The sequence below is a fragment of the Zonotrichia albicollis genome, chromosome Z (genome assembly GCF_047830755.1).
Source record: "Zonotrichia albicollis isolate bZonAlb1 chromosome Z, bZonAlb1.hap1, whole genome shotgun sequence".
NCBI classification, from domain to species: Eukaryota; Metazoa; Chordata; class Aves; order Passeriformes; family Passerellidae; genus Zonotrichia; species Zonotrichia albicollis.
In genome coordinates this window covers 6,422,130-6,444,351 of record NC_133860.1, presented here as the reverse complement: position 1 = coordinate 6,444,351, position 22,222 = coordinate 6,422,130, and the positions used below count along the sequence as shown (strand labels likewise).

Here is a 22,222-nt window from a genome sequence, read left to right as displayed (position 1 = left end):
TGAAAAACCTGCTCAGGGGATTGCAGAAAACCTTTTGCTGGGTAAGAGTCAATACAACATTTCAGTGGGCAGATCTCACTTGTACAGAAGATACAACTTGTTACACACTTTTTTAGTTAAACTCTTAATTGCACAAAGAAAATTCAGAATCTTTTCACCACCTTTGAATCTGCTCTTGTATATTTTCCTTCTCTCTTAGTAATTACTTCTGAATATTGTATCTGCTCAAAGGGGACAGTGGCAGATGCTTTTCTCTGAGTATGTAAAGGATAGCAGAGAACTAACCTGAAACAACATAAACTCAGAGGAACTCTTGTATAGTAAGTAAAAGAATACTGGTGTCACTGGAAGATAATTAGATGATCTAGATAATTATCTAGATCATGCCTACCTGGCGTCCCTGGAACTTTCTTTCCAACTTGCCATTTCTGTTCGTTCCTGAGAGCATCACACCTTCCCCTGCGCTCTAGTGTCAGTTCCGCCTCTCTGTCAGTCCTAGTTCATTTCATTCAACTGTTTACCAACGCTACAGTCCTGGTGTATTTCTAGTAAATTACAAAAACACCGCTTTGGTCAGCCGGTTTGTTTCCATTTATCTTAGTAGCATTTCCATGTGTTCTCTGTTCACCCGTTCTCAGTCTTCAGGGACTAATTTTAAACTTGGTGAATGCCTGACTCGGTTTGGTCCATTTAATTCCCAGGAAATCAGGCTCTGAGCTGTGATTTTTATCTGTGTGGCTGCTTACTGCTTCAGGGTCATGCAACTATTCAGTGACGAACTGGAAATGGGTCTGAAGTCTGCTTGTGCTGCTGCGGGTCTGACCCACTGCCCAGCACGCCGAGCGGCCCCGGCCCATCGCTGCGGGCCGCCAGGCCTGCCGAGGGCACCGACCGCACACGGCTGCGGCTTTTCCGGGCCTCTGTGCCCTTTGATCCGGGCCGTGTCGCGGGGCCTGAGCAAACGCTGAGGTCACCGCTAGCTGCTGCCATGAAAGGACTCCGCTCACAGCTGCCGAGGAGGATGCTGCCGTGCCGCTCGCTCCCTTCGCACCCCTCCGCCGCCACGGCCCTCACGGCCCCTCACGGCCCCTCAGGACCCCTCACGGCCCCTCAGGACCCCTCACGGCTCCTCACGGGCTCTCAGGACCCCTCACGGCCCCTCACGGCCCCTCAGGACCCCTCACGGGCTCTCAGGATCCCTCACGGGCTCTCAGGATCCCTCACGGCTCCTCACGGGCTCTCAGGATCCCTCACGGTCCCTCACGGCCCCTCAGGACCCCTCACGGCACCTCACGGCCCCTCACGGCGTTCCCGCGCTCTGCACAGCGCCCCCTGGCAGACAGCGCCCCCTGGCGGACAGCGCCGCCCGCCCCTCACGGCGCGCGCCCCCCATGGAGCGCGCGCGCCCCCCAGTGCCCCCCCCTTCCCGCCAATCAGCTGCGCACACGCTGCGGCGGCCCCGGGATGCCCGCGACAGTCGCCTGGCCCAAGACTCTCCGCGCCCGGGAGAGCGGCGCAGCCGTCCCGATGCTTCTCGGGCGGATGCGGCTCTTTCTGCCGAGCCGAGGGGTCTGAGCCTTCACCGACGGTCCCTCGGTACAGCCAGCATCTCAGGCACCTCCAGCTGTGACAAGCAAGGGGCCTCGTCCTCAGGACCTTTCGCCGCGGTGTATCTGGGAGTTATGGTTCACCTGGCGGCGGATACACCCTGTGCATCAGCAGGGCGGAAGAGAAAGGGGACTACAGGTCCCAGAGAGCCGCGCGGGTGCCGCTGCCATCGCCGGCGCTGCGCGGGGCGCGGGCGGTCCGGGCCCGGAGCGCGGGAGCCGCGGCGGGGCCGCCATGGATCTGTTCGGGGACCTGCGGCGCATGAACAAGCGGCAGGTACCGGGCCCTCAGCCGCACCGGGAGCGGCCCTTCGCAAACGGCAGCTGACAGGGTCCTTCCCACCGCTGTCCCCCTGTGCTGCCCAGGAAGGGAACAGAAAATGAAGGAGTGCGGTTAAAGCGCCTCCGCTGCTGGAAGGGCTGGCGGGCAGCAGCATTTGGGGGCAGAAAGTCAAATCTGTGATTTTCTAGAGAAGAAGTTTCAGTATGACAGTTGCAGGAAATGATCTTTTGTCGTCCCTCGTCTCCTCCGGCCGCCCTTTTTAAACAAAAGTCGCTCTCGGAAGGGCAGCCTCTGCCTTTGCCCGGTGTCCCTCGCCGTGTCCCCGAGCTGGGGAGGGAGGGACGGGGGCAGGCAGGGCCGGGGCACCCAGCCGGCTTCCAGCGTTTGCCAGGTCGCTTCCCGGCTTTGTGAGCCTTCCTCAGAGTGTCTGCGGCTGTCACTGACACTCAGGGGGGATTAAGCCGAGACTAAGGCACGCAGAGGATTCCAGCTTTATGCTGCAGCTTGGAGGATTCTGACATGGCAACCTGTGCTACCAGGCTTGTGTTGGAATGGGACTCTACCTTAAAAGCCTAGAATTTGTGGTGCACTTGAGTTAAAATTCTATGTTGTTGTGCTTCTAAATACACTACAGGACCTTTAAAACCCAATTTTCTTGTTTCACACAGCTATATTACCAAGTCTTAAATTTTGCTATGATTGTGTCCTCTGCCCTCATGATCTGGAAAGGGCTGATCGTGGTGACTGGCAGTGAGAGCCCCATTGTTGTGGTGCTCAGGTGAGTCAATGGAAAGGCTTTCTGCTTCAAGTCCCGGTGTTGTTGTGCCTTCTGTCTCCTCCCCCTTCCCCTGGGATACAGTTGGAATTCGAAATGTCCCCCATTCAAACACTCACTTTCTCCTGGCTGTGTTTGGGCTCTGGCAAAGGTCACAGTGTCAGTAGCCATGGCCCAGCTCCCACTGAGGTTTGTAGGAGCAGTAAATGTGTGAGACCTTTGAAAACCTAAGTTCCTTCACTCAGTGGGCAAACCCCTGCAGATTGCTTTCTGGGATTTGGTTTCTGTTAAAGGTCTGGGCAGTGTTACTGAATGGGTGAGGCTGCAGATCTCTGTTAAAATTGTGGGTTTATCTGTAAGAGTTAAATGTTCTTTGATTTCATGGTGCTTCTTTCATTTATGCCAACAAACTGTCTCTTTCTTGTCGTTTGTAGTGGCAGCATGGAGCCAGCTTTTCACAGAGGAGACCTGCTGTTCCTAACAAATTTCCATGATGACCCAATCAGAGCTGGTGAAATAGTTGTTTTTAAAGTTGAAGGCAGAGACATTCCAATAGTTCACAGAGTTATCAAAGTACATGAAAAGTAATGCAACTTGGTGTTTTTTTGTTTGTAAAGCTGCTTTCCTTGCCCATGGCTTTCGGTGTCGGTTTGATTGTGGTTTAGTGTGTGAGAGAGGCACGTGAGGATCAGCAGTGGGGGAAAGCTCAGCTGTAGGATGTGATCCACTTGTGTCCCCAGTTCTGTGTCACTCTTTGTGAGGGTCTGAGACCTTTCCCTCAGGGCTGGAGCAGGTGAGCTGTGCCCAGGAGCAGTCCTGGCAGCAGCAATGTGCGTGGGAGCAGAATGTGCTGCTGTGCTGCTGCTGGTGCAGTTGGGATTTTGGTTGGAAGAGCAGATTTTTCATGGAAGGTGGAGATTCACAGTCAGGGTGCAGCCTGACGGTGCGTGAGCTTTGCTGACTGAAGTTTTCCAAGTTTGATTCAGGGTGAAAGAGGAGACCCTTGTTTTTCCTGTGTCCCTTGGCCACACTGCCCATGGCAATTCCTGCTGAACGGCAGCAGGGAGAGGGCTTGGTGTGGCCGGGATTGCAGATGCCTGCCCTGCTCAATGGTTCCTCCCAAAGCACAGCTCTGCTCCCTGCCCTGCACAGGGAAAAGCCAGGCTGCAGGTGGCAAGCCCTGACCTGCTTGCTCCATGAACTGAAGGTGTTCATTCCTTGAGTAACATCTGTTCTTCCATGCTTTTTCAAAATTTCCAAGAACCGCCTATTTAATTTTTTTTTTTATTACCTAAATTGTCTTTATGAGAACTCCTCATTTCTTGATATTAGTACTTAATGAACAAAATTCATTTGAACACTGTAAACTTAAGAACTTTATTTGATTAGTGTTCTGTCGAAGATGCTGATAAACACACAGGGTTTTGGTGGGGAAGTTTAGTGCCTGGATGGACAATGTCCCTTCCGTGCCCATTGTGTAATTGCTTACATCAGTTGACAATCTAGGAGTGTTGTAAAAAATGTTTCTTGCTAATATCTGTTGATAGATAAAGTCAGTAAAGTCTGTAATGTTAATGATTTAATGGTGGTTGTTCAATAAGCAGGGCTGAGAGCAAACATTGTTATCTAATCTTGTAGTGCTTTTCATCCTCATTTGCTTTGTAGATGTTAATTGAGATTTTTAGATTAAGTGCTATTTAGTTTATCACCTCATTGCCTTCTAGAGGAAATGGGAACATCAAATTTCTGACTAAAGGGGATAATAATGAAGTTGATGATAGAGGCTTGTACAAAGAAGGTCAGAACTGGTTAGAGAAGAAAGATGTTGTTGGAAGAGCAAGAGGGTAAGTAAAGCAAAATGTACTTTGTAATTTAAGAGAAAAAATAGCTCTTACATCCGTTCTGCTGTTGATACAAACCAGATCTGATGTATTTTTAAAATTTCTTAGATAGAATTGTAATTTAAAAGAAAACCTGGAAAAGTTGCTTCCTGTAGTCCTCAGACTGATGTGTAGTGTGGGGGGGAAAAAGGGGGCATTTAACAAATAGTTCACCTGAGAATACAATATTAACCAGCTTCTCCTCGTGATTGCTGGGAATTTCTAGGAAATTATTTTGGCATTCCACAGGAATTTTATGGAAGCCTTGGGCTTTTGACTTTGCCTCTTTCTCCTTCAGTTGAGCTGAAGTCTCTTCAGATTTTCTCAGATAACTTTGATTAAGGAAAAGTAATGAATTTTTTACTTCCTATTCAGATCCTCATTAGGCATAGATTATGGGATTGCACTGAAATATTCCAGACTGACTAACATTAAAATACTTTCATGTAATGTTTGAGGGTTAATTTTGCATTCACCTGTTTTATCAATTACAGGTTTTTGCCCTACGTAGGAATGGTAACTATAATAATGAATGACTACCCAAAATTTAAGGTATGTATACTGACATTTTGAATACTTGAATTGCTAAAATAACAAGTACACACAACAAGAACCTTGCCTCTAAGCATACATGTTAATAAATTTGTGTCTGTGGTTTGGTACCTAACGTAGGATGAGCTGGGTTTCCTTGCTTACTGTTGGGCAGTAGAATTTGTTGTTTGTAAGGAGTTGAAAACATGTCATTTGTTAGAATGTTGTTAGTTAAGTGTATGCAGTTTTGATGCCCGGTTATGATGAATTTGATCACTTTAGAATCTTCCTGCAATTTGGTAGGACCAGAGCTCTATAATTGTGCAAAGTGTGATGTCTGAGAGGGCACCTTTTGAACAGTTTGTGCTTTCAGAGCTCAGCAGAGAGGAATTGTAACGAGTCTGTGTTCTGTGTTTCTTTGCAGTATGCTCTCCTGGCAGTGATGGGAGCATATGTACTGCTCAAGAGGGAATCCTAAACACAGGAACAAAGGGGAATTCACAGGGGGAGAAAACTAATATATTTCAGATGGTTTCATTTCTGTATACGGTTACAAAACTGTGCGAGCTTTTGTCTTGTCTAAATAAATGACACCTAATGAGCGAAGCTGTTGGCTGCTGGCTAATTACAAATGATGTATTTACCACCCTCTGCAGACTGCTCTCAGCTAGCCTGGCACTGGTTTAGGGGCTGGAGCAGCCAGGGGCTCTCCTGCCATGCCACAGTGGGTTTGACTGACTGGTGCTGCATCTGAACCCACTTTTGCCCTCCTGTTTGTCCTGGGGGTTGTTTTTCATCTGTCAGTGCCCTCTTTTCTCCACATGACATGCTGTTTGCCTCAGTACTTGTAGGGACACAGAATCTGTGAACAGGTGGGAAGTTGTGGGAGTTTGGTCAGACTTGTGCCTGGGTTGGCTGGTTGTGGCTGCCAGAAACAGCCAGGAAGGGGAGTTCCACTCTGGCTTGGTGCTGAGCAGTGGGGACGCAGAGCTTTTTCCTTGGATTTGAAACCTGCTCCTTCACGGGGTAAGGACAAAAGCCCAGGTTGGCCTGGTTTTCAGAGGCCTGGTTTTTAGGGACTGTGTGTGTTGCTAGCGCTCAGGCTGTTGACCATCTGCCTTTTGTGTTCTAGCTCTTCAACTAACCCAACAAAAAGGTTTTCTGGGGCTCTAATAACACTTGTAAATTACTGAATGAATAGCACAGTAGTACACTTCAGGGGTATTGCCAAGACGGGGAAACCAGAACTCTTGTGCCAGTTTGGAGAATGTATTATTCTCTCCTATCATATAACACCTGAATAGTGTTAAACGTAAAATTGATTTTTCATTTAAAAACTTACCTGATAACTGTCTTTTATGAAATTTGGTATTTTTCTCTTATCTTCAAATGTCAGTGTTGCACCTTCAACAAAGCAAACTTGTTTTCCTTGCTAGCTTTGTTTTTGTACCTTTGATAAGGAACAGCATGATGCTTTTTTCCTCTGGAGTTCTGTTTCTTCTGTAATCCCTTACCTCTGCAAAAATACTCTATTATACAATAATGACACCTTTTCTGTTGCAACAGCTCATGCTCAGCAGACAACTGCTGAATTTCTCCAAGTAATATTACTTCTTTTGTGTCCTACTAAGCAGTTTTCATGTCCAACTGTATTATAAAAATTACTTATTTTGTGTCAAATTATATAGAAATAAAATTGAGTATAATAAATGGCATGGCAGAATAATGTCGGAATCGTTAATGCAGTCTTCCTGGAAGTGTATCATCCCTGTTAAGAAAAAATAATGTGTTTTTTGGAGACAGTGTAAGTGGAATAAGATTTTTTTCTTTCTCTTGGTGTTGCTGAAATCCAGATTTATGCTGTCCACCTGCCCCAATGCGAGCACAGTCAGCCCTGAGTTGAGAGTGCAGTTGGACGTTTTGCAGCTGGCCAATGTGACAGTGGGATCTAGTCAGAGGAGTGGCTCAGAGCCGTGCCAGGGGGATCAGTGAGGGTCAGGAAGCATTTCCATTCTGAGAGGGTGCTCAGACCTGGAACAGCCTCCCTTGGGAGAGGGGACAGGGTGGGTGCCCCAGGCTCAGCATTCCAGGAGCGCTTGGACAGCCCCTTGAGCTTCGGGGCAGCCTGGAAGGGCTCAGGCTGTCGGGCTGCATGGTCCCTGTAGGCTGCTCTGGTCCACAGGCGTGTCCATAAATGCTTCACATTTGAATTCTCCAATTATGGAACCCCTCCGCTGCAAAAACCATAAACCCAAACTTGTGGCTGCCGCAGCAGCCTGGCACAAGTTCAGTGTGCAGTGAGCAATCACTGGGCTTTAGCTTCAGCTGTCCAGGGCTTCCCAAAGTGCAGCACAAACAGTGTCAACTGCCTTACACTGGGCCTTATTAAATAAATGTTATTATCTCATATTATTCAGCCTTTGTAAAGTTGCGGAGCTCTTTTCTGAGAAATGTCTTCAGTTCTTCAGGGAGCTGTTGCTGCACCGAGTCGATGGTGAGGTTATTTGCAGAACACCTGCCCTGAGTGCAGGTTGGAGATGCTGGAGATTAGTCTATTCAGCATCTTCAACATTTACAGAGTATTCCTCGGTGATCACGCCCGTTATTGCGTTGGAGGCAGGCTTCCCCCAGTGTTTGTTCTGTGCACACATCCTGGCTGCGTGTAACGCCAGCACCCCTACAAAGACAATGATGAAAGGCACACCATCCTGATATTATAGTCCCTTTTTATAGCCAGCAAACACGCCTTGCTGATAGAACAATGATGCCTGTCTAAAATGTAAAGGAAGCGGATTAAAATGTTATCATGGTAATAGCGTTTAAAAACCATGAATGTTTTCCTGCCATGAAGAAGCACAGCAACATTTTGCTTTGCCATGGTATATATGAAAAGGTGAAGGGTGTTTTAAAACAGGGAGCTGTGCCTTGATATTTAAACACAAACTGATGTTATCAGGCTTCTTAAAGAGAAATACTGTCTTGAGTGAGTTGAGTCACTCACAGTTCATAGCATCCTTTGGTTGTACCTGGTTCCTTTTCTGTTGTGGGGGGTCCAGAATAATATTTCTCTATATAATCAAGTTACTATTTTTCTTAGAAGTGTAATCAATTAAGAATTAGAATAAATCCCCATGAACAAGTAAATAAATAATAAAGGCAATAATAATAGTACCTATACAGCGTATGAGAAGGGTTTATTTGTTTGCATGGTATTTTCAGTACAAGAGATTTGGGACTGAGTAAGAATTCATGTTTGGTTGGTTTTGGTTTTGTTTTCTGAAAATGGACAATTTCCTGAATTTTTCAATTTCCTGCCTTAATTGCTCCAAACAATTAGAAGTTTCTCTGGATGGCAATATTTTATTTGATCAGCTGTCACTCAGCACAGAGCACATGTCGGTCGCTGTACTGCACAGTGCAACTTGAGGCGTGAGAATACTGTTGTGAATTAAGCAGGAATGCATAATTAATAACCAAAAGAAAAGAATGAATCACATTAATCAGTAAAAGAAGACTAAACAAACTGTGACTAAACAAGGGGACAATTTGGCTCAATACAGCAGGATACAGGATTTACTTCAAAAGGAATTGTGCAAGAGTTTGCTTGGAAATTATGTTAATTCACATCCGTGTGAGTTTCCAGTAGGGATAGTTCAGTTCCAGTCATGTGGGGCTAGCTGGAGGAGCTGGCAAGTTCCTTACAGTCAGCTCTGCTCTCTGTGTATCCCAGTTCCTGCCATAGTTCTCTAGACAGCGAAATCATCACATTACCCGTGGCTGTTCTCCTGGGTGACAAACGGCACATCAGGGCTTCATATCCCATCGTGAAACCACTGTAAGTGTTCCACTTCAGGGCCTTTCCAGGCTTGTACTGTCTCTGTCTTTTCCCTGCACTGCCTCTTCAGGCTGGAATTCTTTTCATCCATTTGCTACAAAGCTGGCCAGTTCCAGGTGCCTCAAGGGCTTCAAAGTTTACAGGGTCCCTGTGCAGGGAAAGCCGAAAGTTCTGTAAATGCGCATCCACTTTACTGTCACTTGTGACAGGAGATTTAGGTGAAACTGGGAATTAAGACAAGCTCTTTGCACCAGACTTTGCTCCAGAGAGGGACAGGGATGCCCTTTGCCCCAGGGGGGGCAGCCGGACCGAAGCGCGCAGGGTGGCGGTGGCTTCGCCCCCTGCAGCTCCGAGGAGCTCCGGTGCCCCGAGGTGCCCGGGCCGCCCCCAGCGCCGCGCCCCGGCGAGCGGAGCGGGGAGCGCGGACTGGCGGGACGCGTCCGTGTTGCGAAGGGAGCGAGAGCGGCTCGCCCGGGCCGGCACCGGCACCGCCTCGTTCCCCCGCACCGCCCGCTGTCCCCGGCACCGCCCGCTGTCCCCGGCACCGCCTCGCTCCCCCCGCGGGCCCGGCACCGCCCGCTGTCCCCGGCACCGCCTCGCTCCCCCCGCGGGGCGGGAGCGGCCCCGTGAGGAGGCGCCAGGCGCGGGGCTCCGCTCGCCCGCGCGGGCCGGCTCCGGATAAATGGGGGGCGGCTCGGGCGGCGCCGCGGAGCCCTGGCGGAGCCGGAGCGGAGCGCGGCACGGGCGGCACCGAGCGGGGCAGGATGCGCGGCGGGCGGCCCGCGGCGCTGCCGCTGCTGGCGCTGCTGGCACTGCTGACGGCGCGGGGCGGAGCGGCGCCCCTGCAGCCCGGCGGGACCCCCGCGCTCACCAAGATCTACCCCCGCGGCAGCCACTGGGCTGTGGGTAAGTGCGGTTCAGCTCCTGCAAAGGCACCGGAACGCGCGGTTGCCGCGTCCCGTGCCGAGGCAGGGCTGGTCTTAAACCTCAGCTTCTCCGTCCGCTTTTATTCCAGCGAATCTGACCAAGAGCCTCTCTCTATGTCCAGACAAAGCGCTTGGTAATCGCTGCCCCTCTCTCAGCCACGATTTCTCTGACCATGTAACTTGTACAAGAGACAGAAGAAATTAATAGTACCGTATGACACTGACAAAACCTTCACTCCCAGTAGTGCTACAACTATCTACCCCCTTCCTTTCCCTTCCCTTCCCTTCCCTTCCCTTCCCTTCCCTTCCCTTCCCTTCCCTTCCCTTCCCTTCCCTTCCCTTCCCTTCCCTTCCCTTCCCTTCCCTTCCCTTCCCTTCCCTTCCCTTCCCTTCCCTTCCCTTCCCTTCCCTTCCCTTCCCTTCCCTCAGTCAGTAGCAGTCCCACTGATGTTTGAACAATCAAATTTTTACCTGTTTTGGTTAATTTTGTGCTACTTTAATTGTTGTTGCAGGACATTTAATGGGGAAAAAAAGCACTGGAGATTTTCCTTATGGTTTTGAAGAAGAAAACAAGACACCATTTCCAGCATTACCTGAAAATATCAAGCAGCTGGAAGAGTATCTGCAGTGGGAAGAAATCTCAAAATATTTGCTAAGGCTGCTGGAAAGGAATGAAAATAAAAGTGGTCACTTTTCAAAAGGAGGGCTCCCCTGGTATACCAGGAACACCTGGGAAACAGATGACAATAGCAGTTGGAAACATGTAAGTAAGATAAAGCCTGTAAAGATGCTCCATGTGTTCAGGTTTTGGTTTACAGAATCATATCAGCTTCCTCTGACTGGTGGATTGTTCAGAAAAGCAGCAGAAACGCATCTCATGTATTAGACATTCAGTACAATAAGACTCTTCTCTTGATTGCAGATTGTCACTCACCGATTGTAGTTTTGGTGACTTCATTTACTAGTGGGCACAAACACGGCATGCATTCGGCAGATTTTAGTGCCTGGGTTCCCTTCCAGCTGCTTGGTTGGGCCATTCTTTTTTCTTTTTTCTTTTTCTTTTTCTTTTTCTTTTTCTTTTTCTTTTTCTTTTTCTTTTTCTTTTTCTTTTTCTTTTTCTTTTTCTTTTTCTTTTTCTTTTTTTCTCACATTAGCGGCACATATTGCCCAGCAAAGCCAAGCTGGTGTGAAAGGCAAGTGTGAGGGCAGGAGGAACCACATCACACTGAGGATGTTCTGCCTTGAGCTAAGTAAAGCCACAGGGCTGCAGAATTGTTTTCTGGTCCCAGCTTTGTCCCTGTTTCCTTTGCCTTTTCTCCAGCCCATGGGGCTGGCTGTTGCTGTGGTCATTCCTGGGTTTGCTAAAGGAGTCTGGGGTCACTGATAAGCTGCCCTCATCCCTGAAGCTGATGTGCTTCCTAGTGCTGTTGCACAAGACAACAAGGTTTTGGAACAGATTAATCCCTATTGTTTTGGGAAATCCTGTAAAATACACTGGGAAGGATAACAGTGAGGTTTTACAGAAAGTAGTTGGGGTCTAATGTAAATCACAGGATCCACAAGAAAATTCCTTTCCTTATAATACCTCAGACACAGTCATGGTGATAAAGCTTCAGAATTCTTTTGGGTGACCATGAAATGGAATAAAAAGATTAATACATCCTCTTAAAGGTATCAATGGGAAGAATTTTTCCTTCCCGTATTCTACTGCAATATGATGTCATTAATATTCCTGGGCTAACTTCAGCCTTGTTTCCCTCCTGAAATCCTGGTGCAATCAAATCAGTGAGTACTTAGGCTTTTATTTGAATGTGGGCAAAAATTTACCCTTTAAATTAAGCTAAGATTTAAGTCTCTCGCACAGTGATATGAATGCTGCCCACAGGTTTCTTTCTGGCTGTAGCTCTGTGACAGTGATGCATCATAGTAACTGATTATTAATACTATCTAAAAGCAAAACTATTTATTCCATCTTCAGTTCTACAGTGTGCAGCTTTGTAATCAAATTAAATGAACAAATTCCATTATTTAATGTAAAGAGGGAAATGTTCTGACTTCTAAAAGTATCTGTCAATAAATCCTGCTTAGGAGGGCTGGAAGTTGCCTCCGGTAAGTTGAATCATACCCATATGTGTGTACTTCCACCGTAAATTAACATCCACATTTCTGTGGTCAGACATCGGACATCCTTATGGAGTAATCAGGTTATTGCCTTAAGCATGCAGATTTCTGCAAGGATTATTAAAAACCAGCTCATGTTTTTCCTGTGACTAAGATAGAGGACAACTTGCAGAAGCTCATTTGGCCATAGAACCTTTGATGCCCATCATTCAACAGTTTCTTTGTCTCCACGCTGAAGTGAAATCTAATGAAAGGAGCTGTAACTGTGCTTTCATGTTGTTGGACACGAGCATCTGATGATACACAGCCTAGGCAGGATATGATGTCCTGTTTTCCCCTTGGCTTCAAGAAAGCACCTGAAATTTAAGGTATTTCTGAGATCTTCCTTCTAGATGAAGAAAACATGAAGATCAAAAGGAATATGCTTTACTCTTTTGAGGGCCGCAATAGTTTCCTAAACATTTAAATAATGAAAATTATTTTTCATTTTAAAGTTATTTTGAACAAAAGAGGCCTTATTTATAAAGGTGGAACTCTGATATAGGGAATGGACATTCCCTGTAGTGTGCATTGTGGTACAAACACATAACTGGCCAGTTTTGTGTAGATTTGTCAGGCCGTGAGGGGTTTCATGTGCACAGACTTTGGTTAGGTAACACCTTGGGGTAAGGTGCTGCTGTACCCCAGCTGTGGAAGGTGTCCACCAGCTACAGGAAGCTGAGGATGATGGCACAGCGCGTCCAGAAAATTTGTCCTTGGCATGAAATACTTTTCCAGGCATATTTCATGTGAGTTTGGAGCAGAAACTTTTTCTCGGAGGAGCCAGATAGCAGATTTGCAGCGGGTTACTGTTCCCTGTGCAGTGGCCTGTTGGACTGCGGCACTGAATGTGACCAAAGCAGTAAATGATGAGCCCTGCTGCCAGCCTGTGCAATGGCTGTGCCAGGAGCACGTGCCCTCCGAGGGCTGCAGTTCCCCTGCACTGACCGTGAGAGATGCAGCCTGCCCTGCCTGCAGCCCCGTGCTTCTCCTGTTGCACACGGCAAACGCTGCCTGTGCTGGAACAAACTGACTCCAACAACTCTGCTTCACGGATGCTTTCAAATTTAGCTGATTTAATGTAAAGCTTGGATTTTAAATTTAGGATCAGGAAGCCCCAAAGCTAGAAGTAAACACAGATGAGTACCTCAGGTAACTCAACTCAGGGTCTCTCTTATTAGCCCAAATCATCCAGTGCATCACCACTGATGCTCACACTGGGCTGCACATTTCTAAAAATAGAGGAATTATTTCTAAAGGACTCAGAGGAGGGAAATAGCTGTAACACACAAATAGTCCGAAAATGGAAGAGATGAGCCCAATACTTCTTGGGGTTTGATTTAGGGTGGTGCACCTGTGTTATTTTATTTTCAGTAAATGCCTTGCATGCTCTTTATTCTGTAAATAAATTACGGTTAATGTAGTTAAAGGGGAGGCAAATCTCTCCTGCAAGTTGGACTAGGTGCAAAAGTAAGTTGGAAAATAAACTTTAAATTGTTTCTATTAGTTGGCTTTTTCACACTAATGAGACAGGATATAAATGAGATGGCACACAGAATTATCTGGGAGAATGACTTTCCTCCTACTTTGGCAGTTGGTTATTACACTAACCAAGACAAATGGGGTCTGTTTCAGAAAGATTATTAGGAATATGTTTGTTATGTGAATGCACAGAGCAGTTATCTATTAGGTTTATTAACTTATAGAAGGTTTATTATCTTAGTGAATTACTTTTTCCAGGACTGGTCTATAACTAATATATTTTTCTTTTTTTTAGATGATGGACTATCTGCTTCAAGTTGTGAATATGAAAGAGAGCACTCCAAGCTGAAAGAAGATCACTAAATCATGAAGAAATTGAATACTTTCTGTAAGAGACTATATTTCACAAGCACTTGATTGTATCAGATAATCAACACAGTCACTTTTCTGTACACAAGAATTCCTTTGTGTAAAGTACTTAAATACACATATTCTTGTATGGTTCAGCAAGGACTAAATCCTCTACTTCATTTTCAAGGTTGCATTTTCTCATTTGAATGGCTTTGATATATATACATATATAATTGTCACGGAAGGGTCTTCCAATTAATTATGTGACTTACCTATCGAATCATTTAATCTCTTAGTTTGAAACTACATGACATTGCTACATTCGCAATAAATAGTACCAAGAAAAAGACGGATTTTATGCTTTTATTTGAGTTAAGCAGCGAAATTCGCTGTGTAAAAGCCAGTAGCGAAGGGCCATCGCCTTCCCCGGGCCCAGCGCGCGTGTTGTACTTTGAGCCGCTCTGCCGGGCGCCCCCGTGCCCGATGTGTGCCCGGGGGGTGACGCTGTGCCCGCGGCCCCGGCCCGGGGAGCTGTACACACAAATAATCAAACGTTGTCCCCGCTCCGCCGTGCCCGGTGTGTGCCCGGGAGGTGACGCTGTGCCCGCGGCCCCGGCCCGCTGCGGCAGCTCCGCCGTGCCCGGTGTGTGCCCGGGAGGTGACGCTGTGCCCGCGGCCCCGGCCCGCTGCGGCAGCTCCGCCGTGCCCGGTGTGTGCCCGGGAGGTGACGCTGTGCCCCCGGCCCCGGCCCGCTGCGGCAGCTCCGCCGTGCCCGGGACGGAACCCGGCCCGGGACGGGCCCGACCGCCTGCTCTCGCCGCGTCCGCCAGATGGCGCCCTCTGCCCAGTCATGAGGGGAGCGCTCCGGGGAGCCTGATACCGCCGAGCCCCGGCCGTCCGCCAGAGGGCGCCCTCTGCCCGGCCATGAGGGGAGCGCTCCGGTGAGCCTGATACCGGCCGAGCCCCGGCCGTGAGGGGAGCGCTCCGGGGAGCCTGATACCGGCCGAGCCCTGGCCATGAGGGGAGCGCTCCGGGGAGCCTGATACCGGCCGAGCCCCGGCCGTGAGGGGAGCACTCCACCGGCCGAGCCCCGGCCGTGAGGGGAGCGCTCCGGGGAGCCTGATACCGGCCGAGCCCTGGCCATGAGGGGAGCGCTCCGGGGAGCCTGATACCGGCCGAGCCCCGGCCGTGAGGGGAGCGCTCCGGGGAGCCTGATACCGGCCGAGCCCTGGCCATGAGGGGAGCGCTCCGGGGAGCCTGATACCGGCCGATCCCCAGCCGTGAGGGGAGCGCTCCGGGGAGCCTGATACCGGCCGAGCCCCGGCCGTGAGGGGAGCGCTCCGGTGAGCCCGAGACCGGCTGTGCCCCGGGACCGGCTAAGCCTGATACCGGCCGAGCCCCGGCCGTGAGGGGAGCGCTCCGGGGAGCCCGAGACCGGCTGTGCCCCGGGACCAGCTAAGCCTGACACCGGCCGAGCCCCGGCCGTGAGGGGAGCGCTCCGGGGAGCCCGGGACCGGCTGTGCCCTGACACCGGCCGATCCCCAGCCGTGAGGGGAGCGCTCCGGTGAGCCCGGGACCGGCTGAGCCCCGGCCATGAGGGGAGCGCTCCGGGGAGCCCGGGACCGGCTGAGCCCCGGCCATGAGGGGAGTGCTCCGGGGAGCCCCGGGACCGGCTGTGCCCTGAGACCGGCTGAGCCTGACACCGGCCGAGCCCCGGCCGTGAGGGGAGCGCTCCGGTGAGCCCGGGACCGGCTGCGCCCTGAGACCGGCTGAGCCTGACACCGGCCGAGCCCCGGCCGTGAGGGGAGCGCTCCGGTGAGCCCGGGACCGGCTGAGCCCTGACACCGGCCGATCCCCGGCCGTGAGGGGAGAGCTCCGGTGAGCCCCCGGACCGGCTGAGCCTGACACCGGCCGATCCCCGGCCGTGAGGGGAGCGCTCCGGTGAGCCCCCGGACCGGCTGAGCCTGACACCGGCCGAGCCCCGGCCGTGAGGGGAGCGCTCCGGTGAGCCCGGGACCGGCCGAGCCCCAGCCTTGCGGGGCGTCCCGGTGCGCTCCGGTGCCAGGTGAGCCCCGTGGCTGAGGCTGTTTGCCGTATCTCAGTCGCACCACAATGCCCGGCGCTGCAATCCCAATCGTTATGGGGCAGAAGTGTCATATGACAGAGGGATGACTGCCAAATGTCAGCCAATTTTGACATAAGGCCTTGGCAGAACACAGATGCTTAGAGAGGAGACACAGTATTAATTTTACTAGAGAGACTGGTAATGTCAGCGTCCTGGTCTAACGAGATTTTGGTTTCATTTTTTGTTGTTGTTGTTGTTTTTTGTGGGTTTTTTTGTTTGTTTGTTTGGGGTTTTGTTTGGTTTAGTTTTGTTTGTTTTTGTTTTGTGGGGGGTGTTGTTTGTTTGGGGGTTTTTGTTTCATTGTTTGTTTGGGGTTTTTTGGTTTTCTTTTGTTCCACTATTTTCTCCAATGCTAGCATTTTGCGGGTGGGTACACTGTGGCTGTCAAACTACTGAAGGAAGTCCCAAGGTTTATAGCAGCGACAGAGGAGGACGGCTGACTGCATAGAAGAGAGAAGCTAAAACAATGTAGCTGAAGGGAACGCACTTGAATTAATGCCTGCTCATAGTACGTCCCTAGAAATGAGGAAAGGAAACCAGGAGCTTTGAGCAGCTCCTTGAGATGTTGCAATAGTAAGAAACGGAATGTCCATAATTGAAATGCCTGTCAGATGTAGCCAGGGCAGATGGAAACAAGATCGCTCAACTCTCTGTGCAGAGGAAAGGAACAGTATTGCCCTCAACGCCAGCAGCTGGTAACAGAAATTCAAACTACGGCTGAGCAACGTGTGTTTTCATGTCACAGGGGCTGTGAGCTGCACCGGCAGTAGCACACACAGCAGCCAGCCTGCTGCTCCGGAGGGAATGACAGCTTCCGAGCCACCCAGCAGAGACCGAGGGTCCCTCCTGCACACAGAGACAGTCCTGCTCCACCGGGATGCCAATGAGCTGAACCTCAAGTCAAAATTAAAGAGCTCAGGTATCTGCTAGTTTTCTTGACCATGGATAGGATTTTGAGCAGGGATAGAGAGAAGGAAGGGAGACCAGAATACACTCTTGAGAATAAATTCCATCATGGCATTTTCTTCATAATTACTCATTCTCTGGTAGTCTTTTTTCTGTATTATTTTTCCTTATTCCAACTTCAGGTGTTGAAAAGAAGTCAAGTATGGGCACTAAAAATACTATGTTGCTAATACAGTTTAAGCAAATGAAGAAACAGACCACTCAGAAGGCCATGCTAATAGCCTTAGCAAAGTTAGAGTAAAGAAGTGGTTAAGGATCTAGATGATTTAATCCAGTTTTAAGAAAAGGTTTTACAGTGAGCAATTAGATGCTGTTTAAGGAATTAATCGCTAATGGGTCATTAACTCTGACTGGTATTGTACAGTTAACAAGCCGAGGCAGGATTATTAGACTCAGCACCCAATTAAGGAGGAGAAGATATTTACAACAAAATGAACAAATGGGCTTTTAAAATGGAATGGGACAATTTGAAAGAAAGTGTAGGAATACGGAAAACTAGACAGGCTAGAAGAAAGATGTGTTTGCATATGCCTCTCTCTCTTTATTTGCCCACTTCTGTATAGCTGGTAAAATATTCATTTTAGCAATAAACTCTCAGCTTTCCTTGACTACATGACTGCACCAAGTCGACCCACTTACAGGGTTCACCTGTACAAGGTGTAAGAAAGACTAGTTTAATATGCCAATAAAAGAACAACCACCGTATCTTGCCATAATCTTTATTTGTTTGCAGATGCTGGATCAGGACCTTATTAAAAGTGAGCAGGTATCTTCAGCTGCTCCTTGTGCTGCCCTGTCATTGTGGTTTTATCTACTGCCAGTCTTTGACTACCTCAAGTAACCAAGCATCAGCGCTGCTGACAGCTGATCAGGAATTAGAGGGCTTCTTTCCAACGGCTTTACAGGATACAGAAGAACTATAGGTAAGAGAAAGGGAGGGTAGTAGTGCCAAAATACGGGAAAGCACTATTGAAATCTTGGGGAGTTGCCTATTAACCATGAGCAATAAGGACAGGCGAGAACTTTAGGGCAGCAATTTAATGTGCTTACCTGCAGGAGGGTTTCCAGCTTCAGAGCCACAGCTGGCCTGTAGCCAAGTAATGACAAGTGAGATTGTTCCTACCCTGAGAAGGAGGAGTGTGCAGAGCCTGTGCAGTCACTCATTAGTGTGTGTCTCCTACTGACACGAACCAGGCTAAGCAGACACTTCTCAAGCACACCAAGAGAAATTATTCTCTTGCAGCCACCAAAAATGCCATGTCTTCTTGCAACTGGCCATGCAAGCAAAGCTTACCTGTGAAAGGACCACTAGAATAAGACTTTAAGATTTTAGAATCTTAAGCAATCCAATTTTTGTTGTCCTTCAGGTGTCTTTACTAAAGTTAGCAAAATACCTGCCTTGTCCTGACAGCAACAGCAGTTCTTTTCCTGGCAGCACTTCCTCTGTCTGCCAAGGAAGCAAAGAGACGTGTGCTGGGAAAGGTGGGCACCAACCACAAATGCACACACAGTAGCACTGTCAAGTCCAGAGCCCAGCAGTCTCCCCCAGCAGGGCTTCATTCCCCCCAGACTGAGGGGGAACCACTTGGCTTCCCTGCGTGCCCTGGACCAGCACAGCTCAGGGCAGGGAAGCTGGGGGTCCTGAATGGTGCTCTGGTCCAGAGAGGCAGGTTGGATCTGCAGGGAGGCTGGGGACAGAGGAAAAGGCGTTTGAAAACAAGAGGGATTCCTATTATCTGTAAAAGAAGCTCTCCATACAATAGATGGAGGCTGCTATGGGGGAGATGGGGGAGAAAGCTATGAAGGGATGTTTAGAAACTGCTGTCTGAGGTTAAAAAGCTCTCTGAAGTGAAGCTGAACAAGGCTGACATACTTGTTTCTGACTGGACTCTTAAAAGATACGCACAGATTGTGAAAATATAATTAGACGCCGGCCTTTGTCTGGCCACAACGAGTGGGAAATGGTGAAAGGAGAGGTCTCCCAGTCTGCATTGAATCATCCCCAGGACACAATGAGGGCACTTGTGCATCCTTCTCTCTTCCCTAATGAGAAACATTAATTGCCACAACCTCCCGAGTGTGTAGAGCACCCCATGCCCAGCAGAGGAGAAGGGGTGTTTCATTACAGCTTCTCAGCCCCATTACAGGCAGTAACGGAGATAATGAAAAATAAAGATGCCGCAGTTTTAGTTGGGGCAGCCTGGCGATGGGCACTGGGTGGGCAGGGGAGCGGGCACGGCCCAGCTCTGTGCCAGCCCCCAGGGGCTGTCCTGGGCAGCCAGAGCGGGCAGGATGAGCCTGCCAGGCCCCAGCCGGGTGGCAGTGCCCGAGAGCGTCTGTCTGTCCCTGTGGGCAGCTGGGCTGCAGGGGGCAGGAGCCCTGGGGGTCCGGCCATTCCCCTTCTTTGCAGAGGCAAGCACTGCCACTGACTCTGGCCTGCAGAGCCCCCCTGAGCCTGGCACTGCTCCACAAGGGCAATGGTGGGGGTAGTGTGCCTGGCCCAAGGACTGCAAGGGCTCTAAGCCCCCCCTGCCCACTCCCATCTGTGCACACTCTCCATCACGGGGATGCAGGGCCCAATGCCACAGGCAGCTTGGGGCAGGGTTCTGTTGATGGAGGATAGAGAAGAGCCCCCAGCCAGGCATCTCCCACCCCTCCGCACATCACACGGAGCACAGGCTCCAGCCAAGATGCCCGTTTGGGTTCAGAAACATGATACACAGCCTCCATGCAGATGGTACCATTTAATGGTGTAAAAGTAGAACCCCCTCCCCAGGTACAACAGTCCTGAGCTCCCAGCCACCTTACATAGCTCTTTGCCCTACTGTAGCTTTTATTGCAACTAAAGCATCCAGCCAAGGAGGGAGAGCAAAAGAAACTGTTTTTCCTAAGCTATGATCAGGCCCCTAACTTTTCAGGGGTTGTGGAAAAGGGAATTAAAAGGACCACAAAATACAAAAGCAAGTCAAGGCGTAGGGGAAAGGTGAGTGTAAGGGACAGCCCTCCTGTGCCTGGCCATCCATCCGTGGCAGCCAAAGCAGGGTAAGGATGTCCTTCAGACGTTCTGGGATGCGCCTTCCCCATGGCTTTCTCCCAGGTGCTGAGAGGGAGTTCAGATTGTCTGCCAGGGCTTGCCGATGGACTGGATGTGCTCCTTGGCCTTCAGCCGCAGGGCGGCAATGCTGGTGTTGCGTGGGTCTGCCTCATCCAAAGGGAACTTGTCCACAAAGGTGGCCCCACACTGATAAGGCGGCGGCGGCCCCATGGCCCCCAGGGGCTGCAGCGCGTGGGTCACCGCCGGAGAGTTCAGGAAGGGCGGCGGCGTGTAGCTGCCGGGCAGGCTCTGCGGCGAGGCCACGAAGCCGGGCAGGCTCTGCAGGGCCGTGCTGCTGGGCACCGGCGGGCTGAGCCACGTCTCCAGGGGCAGGCTGCTGCTCAGAGGACCCATGGGCGCTGCCTGCGGCGAGCGGTTGAATGAGAGGATGGGCGAGTCCTGCAGCTTCATGGAGGTCACCTCCAATTTCTCCTGCCGCCTCCACTTAGCCCTTCTGTTCTGAAACCAAACCTGCAAGCAGAGCTGTATCAGCCAGGCCCCAGGCAGCGGCACCTCTGGCTGCAGCGGTGCATGCAAAACAGAGTGAGGGAAACACACCTTGCCGAGCTGGGGCAAAAGGGAATTTGGGGGCTCGGGCGTTCTTCCCCGACCCACAGCCCCGCGCTCGGTGGAGAGCAGTCCCGCAGTGGAGCGGGCCCGCTCATCCACCCGCCACTGCCCTGGCACACAGCAGATTCAGCGGCCCCGGGGCCGGGACACGCCGCTCAAAGGGCGGCAGCAGCACCGACGAGGCGGCTGCCGGACGCAGCTCTGCCCCGGACCCCGCGCTGTCCCGCCGGCCGGGCCGGGTCGCGGCCGTGCGGCAGCCCTGCCCAGCGCTCCGGCGGGGCCCCGAGTGCGGCCGGAGCCGCGCTGCGGTCACGGGCCCGCGGCCGCACCCGGGCTGCTCGGGCCGCCGGGACCGCCCAGGCGCGTCGGGCCGGGCCGTGGCGGGGAGCCGGGCCGGGCGTTACCTGGACGCGGACTTCGGGCAGATTGACCTTCATGGCCAGCTCCTCGCGGCTGTACACGTCGGGGTAATGGGACTTCTCAAAGGCACGCTCCAACTCGTGAAGCTGGTACGTGGTGAAGGTGGTGCGGTTTCGCCGGTGTTTCTTCTTGGGCTGTTCCTCTTCCGACGGCTTCCCCTCGCCGCTGCTGCCAGCGGGCAACTCGGGGCTGGCGCTGCCGGGACAGTACGGCTCTGCGAGGGGAAGACGGGGGGTCACCGACGGGATCTCCCCGCGGGGCTTGCCCGGGGGCGCGGGGGAGCGGCGCCCACCCGTCCGCCCCCCGGCACCCTGCGCTCGTCCACAGCGCTCACCTTGGAAGCGCTCAGCGCGGCCCTGGGGCTCGGCCGGTGGCTGCTCTCCGGGCATCTTGGGCAGGCAGTGCCGGGGCCCGCGCCGGTCCGCCTCCTTGGCGCTGCCGTCGGGCGGGAAGGCGCCCAGCAGCCCGTCTTCCTTGGTGAACCCCAGGATAGCCTCGATGCTGTGAAGCCTCGACGGGTTTCCGCCGGGGCTCCGCGCCGCCGGGGCGGCCAGCGAGAAGGCGCCCTCGGCCATGGCGAGCGGGGCGCCGGGCGGGTGCATGAGGCTGCTGGCCCGGGGCTCCGCCGCGCCGCTGCGGTCTCACCCGGCCTCAGGGCGGCGCGGGCAAGTCTGGCACGGTGTCGCCGGGCGGGCTGGCCTCCTTGGGGCGGGGGAGGAGTGCCAGGGGGCGGTAAGCGAGAGGGAAGGCGAGGCCCCCGCACCTCTTCGGCACGGAGGGGGAGGCAGGGCATCCCCCGGCCCCCGCCGGCCGCCCCGCCCCTCCCCGCCGGCCCCGGCCCCGGCCCCAGTCCCAGCCCCAGACGGCGCCGGGCGATGCCATCCGGGGCCCCCGAGGCGGAGCGGGGCGGCCCCCCCTGCAGCCGGGGGCTGGCCCGGGGCGAGCGCCGCGGTCGGAGCCCCGGGAGCGGGGCAGCGCTGTCGGAAACCGCGGTGGGACGGGCGGCGAGAGGCGCGCCGGGCACGGGGGGACAGAGCCGGGACGGCGGGAGCCGCGGCAGCCGCTGCCGGGGGCGCGGTAAAAGGGACTCGGCGAACGGGACGGGAAGGGGCGGGAGCCCGGAGGAGCCGGGCCGGAGGACAGCGGGTCCCCGGCACAGCCCCGCGCCTTTCGGCGGCTGTGGGAGCCTCTCCGCGCTTCTCTTGTCCGACGGCCTG

At 52.0% G+C, this 22,222-nt stretch overlaps 3 protein-coding genes and 1 long non-coding RNA gene across 5 annotated transcripts; 3 read left to right on the top strand and 1 right to left on the bottom strand.

The window, feature by feature from the left end:
• Positions 1–1,667: 1,667 nt before the first annotated feature.
• LOC102074861 (signal peptidase complex catalytic subunit SEC11C) lies at positions 1,668–6,786 on the top strand. Of its 2 annotated transcripts, none has more exons than XM_074532675.1 (6): positions 1,668–1,880; positions 2,559–2,668; positions 3,100–3,249; positions 4,390–4,509; positions 5,040–5,097; positions 5,501–6,786. In XM_074532675.1, exons 1-6 carry the CDS (start codon positions 1,683–1,685, stop codon positions 5,552–5,554), a joined length of 690 nt encoding a protein of 229 aa, XP_074388776.1. In that variant the 5' UTR covers positions 1,668–1,682; the 3' UTR covers positions 5,555–6,786. The 2 variants fall into 2 exon arrangements, with proteins under 2 accessions (XP_074388776.1, XP_074388777.1); XM_074532676.1 differs by having other exon boundaries at positions 1,724–1,884.
• A 1,918-nt stretch (positions 6,787–8,704) lies between these two features.
• LOC141727066 (uncharacterized) lies at positions 8,705–14,177 on the top strand. The gene is made up of 3 exons (XM_074532674.1): positions 8,705–9,817; positions 10,350–10,600; positions 13,775–14,177. Exons 1-3 carry the CDS (start codon positions 9,190–9,192, stop codon positions 13,826–13,828), a joined length of 933 nt encoding a protein of 310 aa, XP_074388775.1. The 5' UTR covers positions 8,705–9,189; the 3' UTR covers positions 13,829–14,177.
• Positions 14,178–14,898: 721 nt separating this feature from the next.
• LOC141727188 (uncharacterized) lies at positions 14,899–17,838 on the top strand. Its single transcript, XR_012578236.1, has 3 exons — positions 14,899–15,173; positions 16,701–16,874; positions 17,655–17,838. It is a non-coding gene; the product is annotated as an uncharacterized LOC141727188 (long non-coding RNA).
• A 1,808-nt stretch (positions 17,839–19,646) lies between these two features.
• On the bottom strand, positions 19,647–21,911 carry LOC141727169 (retinal homeobox protein Rx2). The gene is made up of 3 exons (XM_074533205.1): positions 21,340–21,911; positions 20,990–21,219; positions 19,647–20,486 (listed from the first exon to the last, which is right to left on the bottom strand). Exons 1-3 carry the CDS (start codon positions 21,605–21,607, stop codon positions 20,034–20,036), a joined length of 951 nt encoding a protein of 316 aa, XP_074389306.1. The 5' UTR covers positions 21,608–21,911; the 3' UTR covers positions 19,647–20,033.
• Positions 21,912–22,222: the final 311 nt, after the last annotated feature.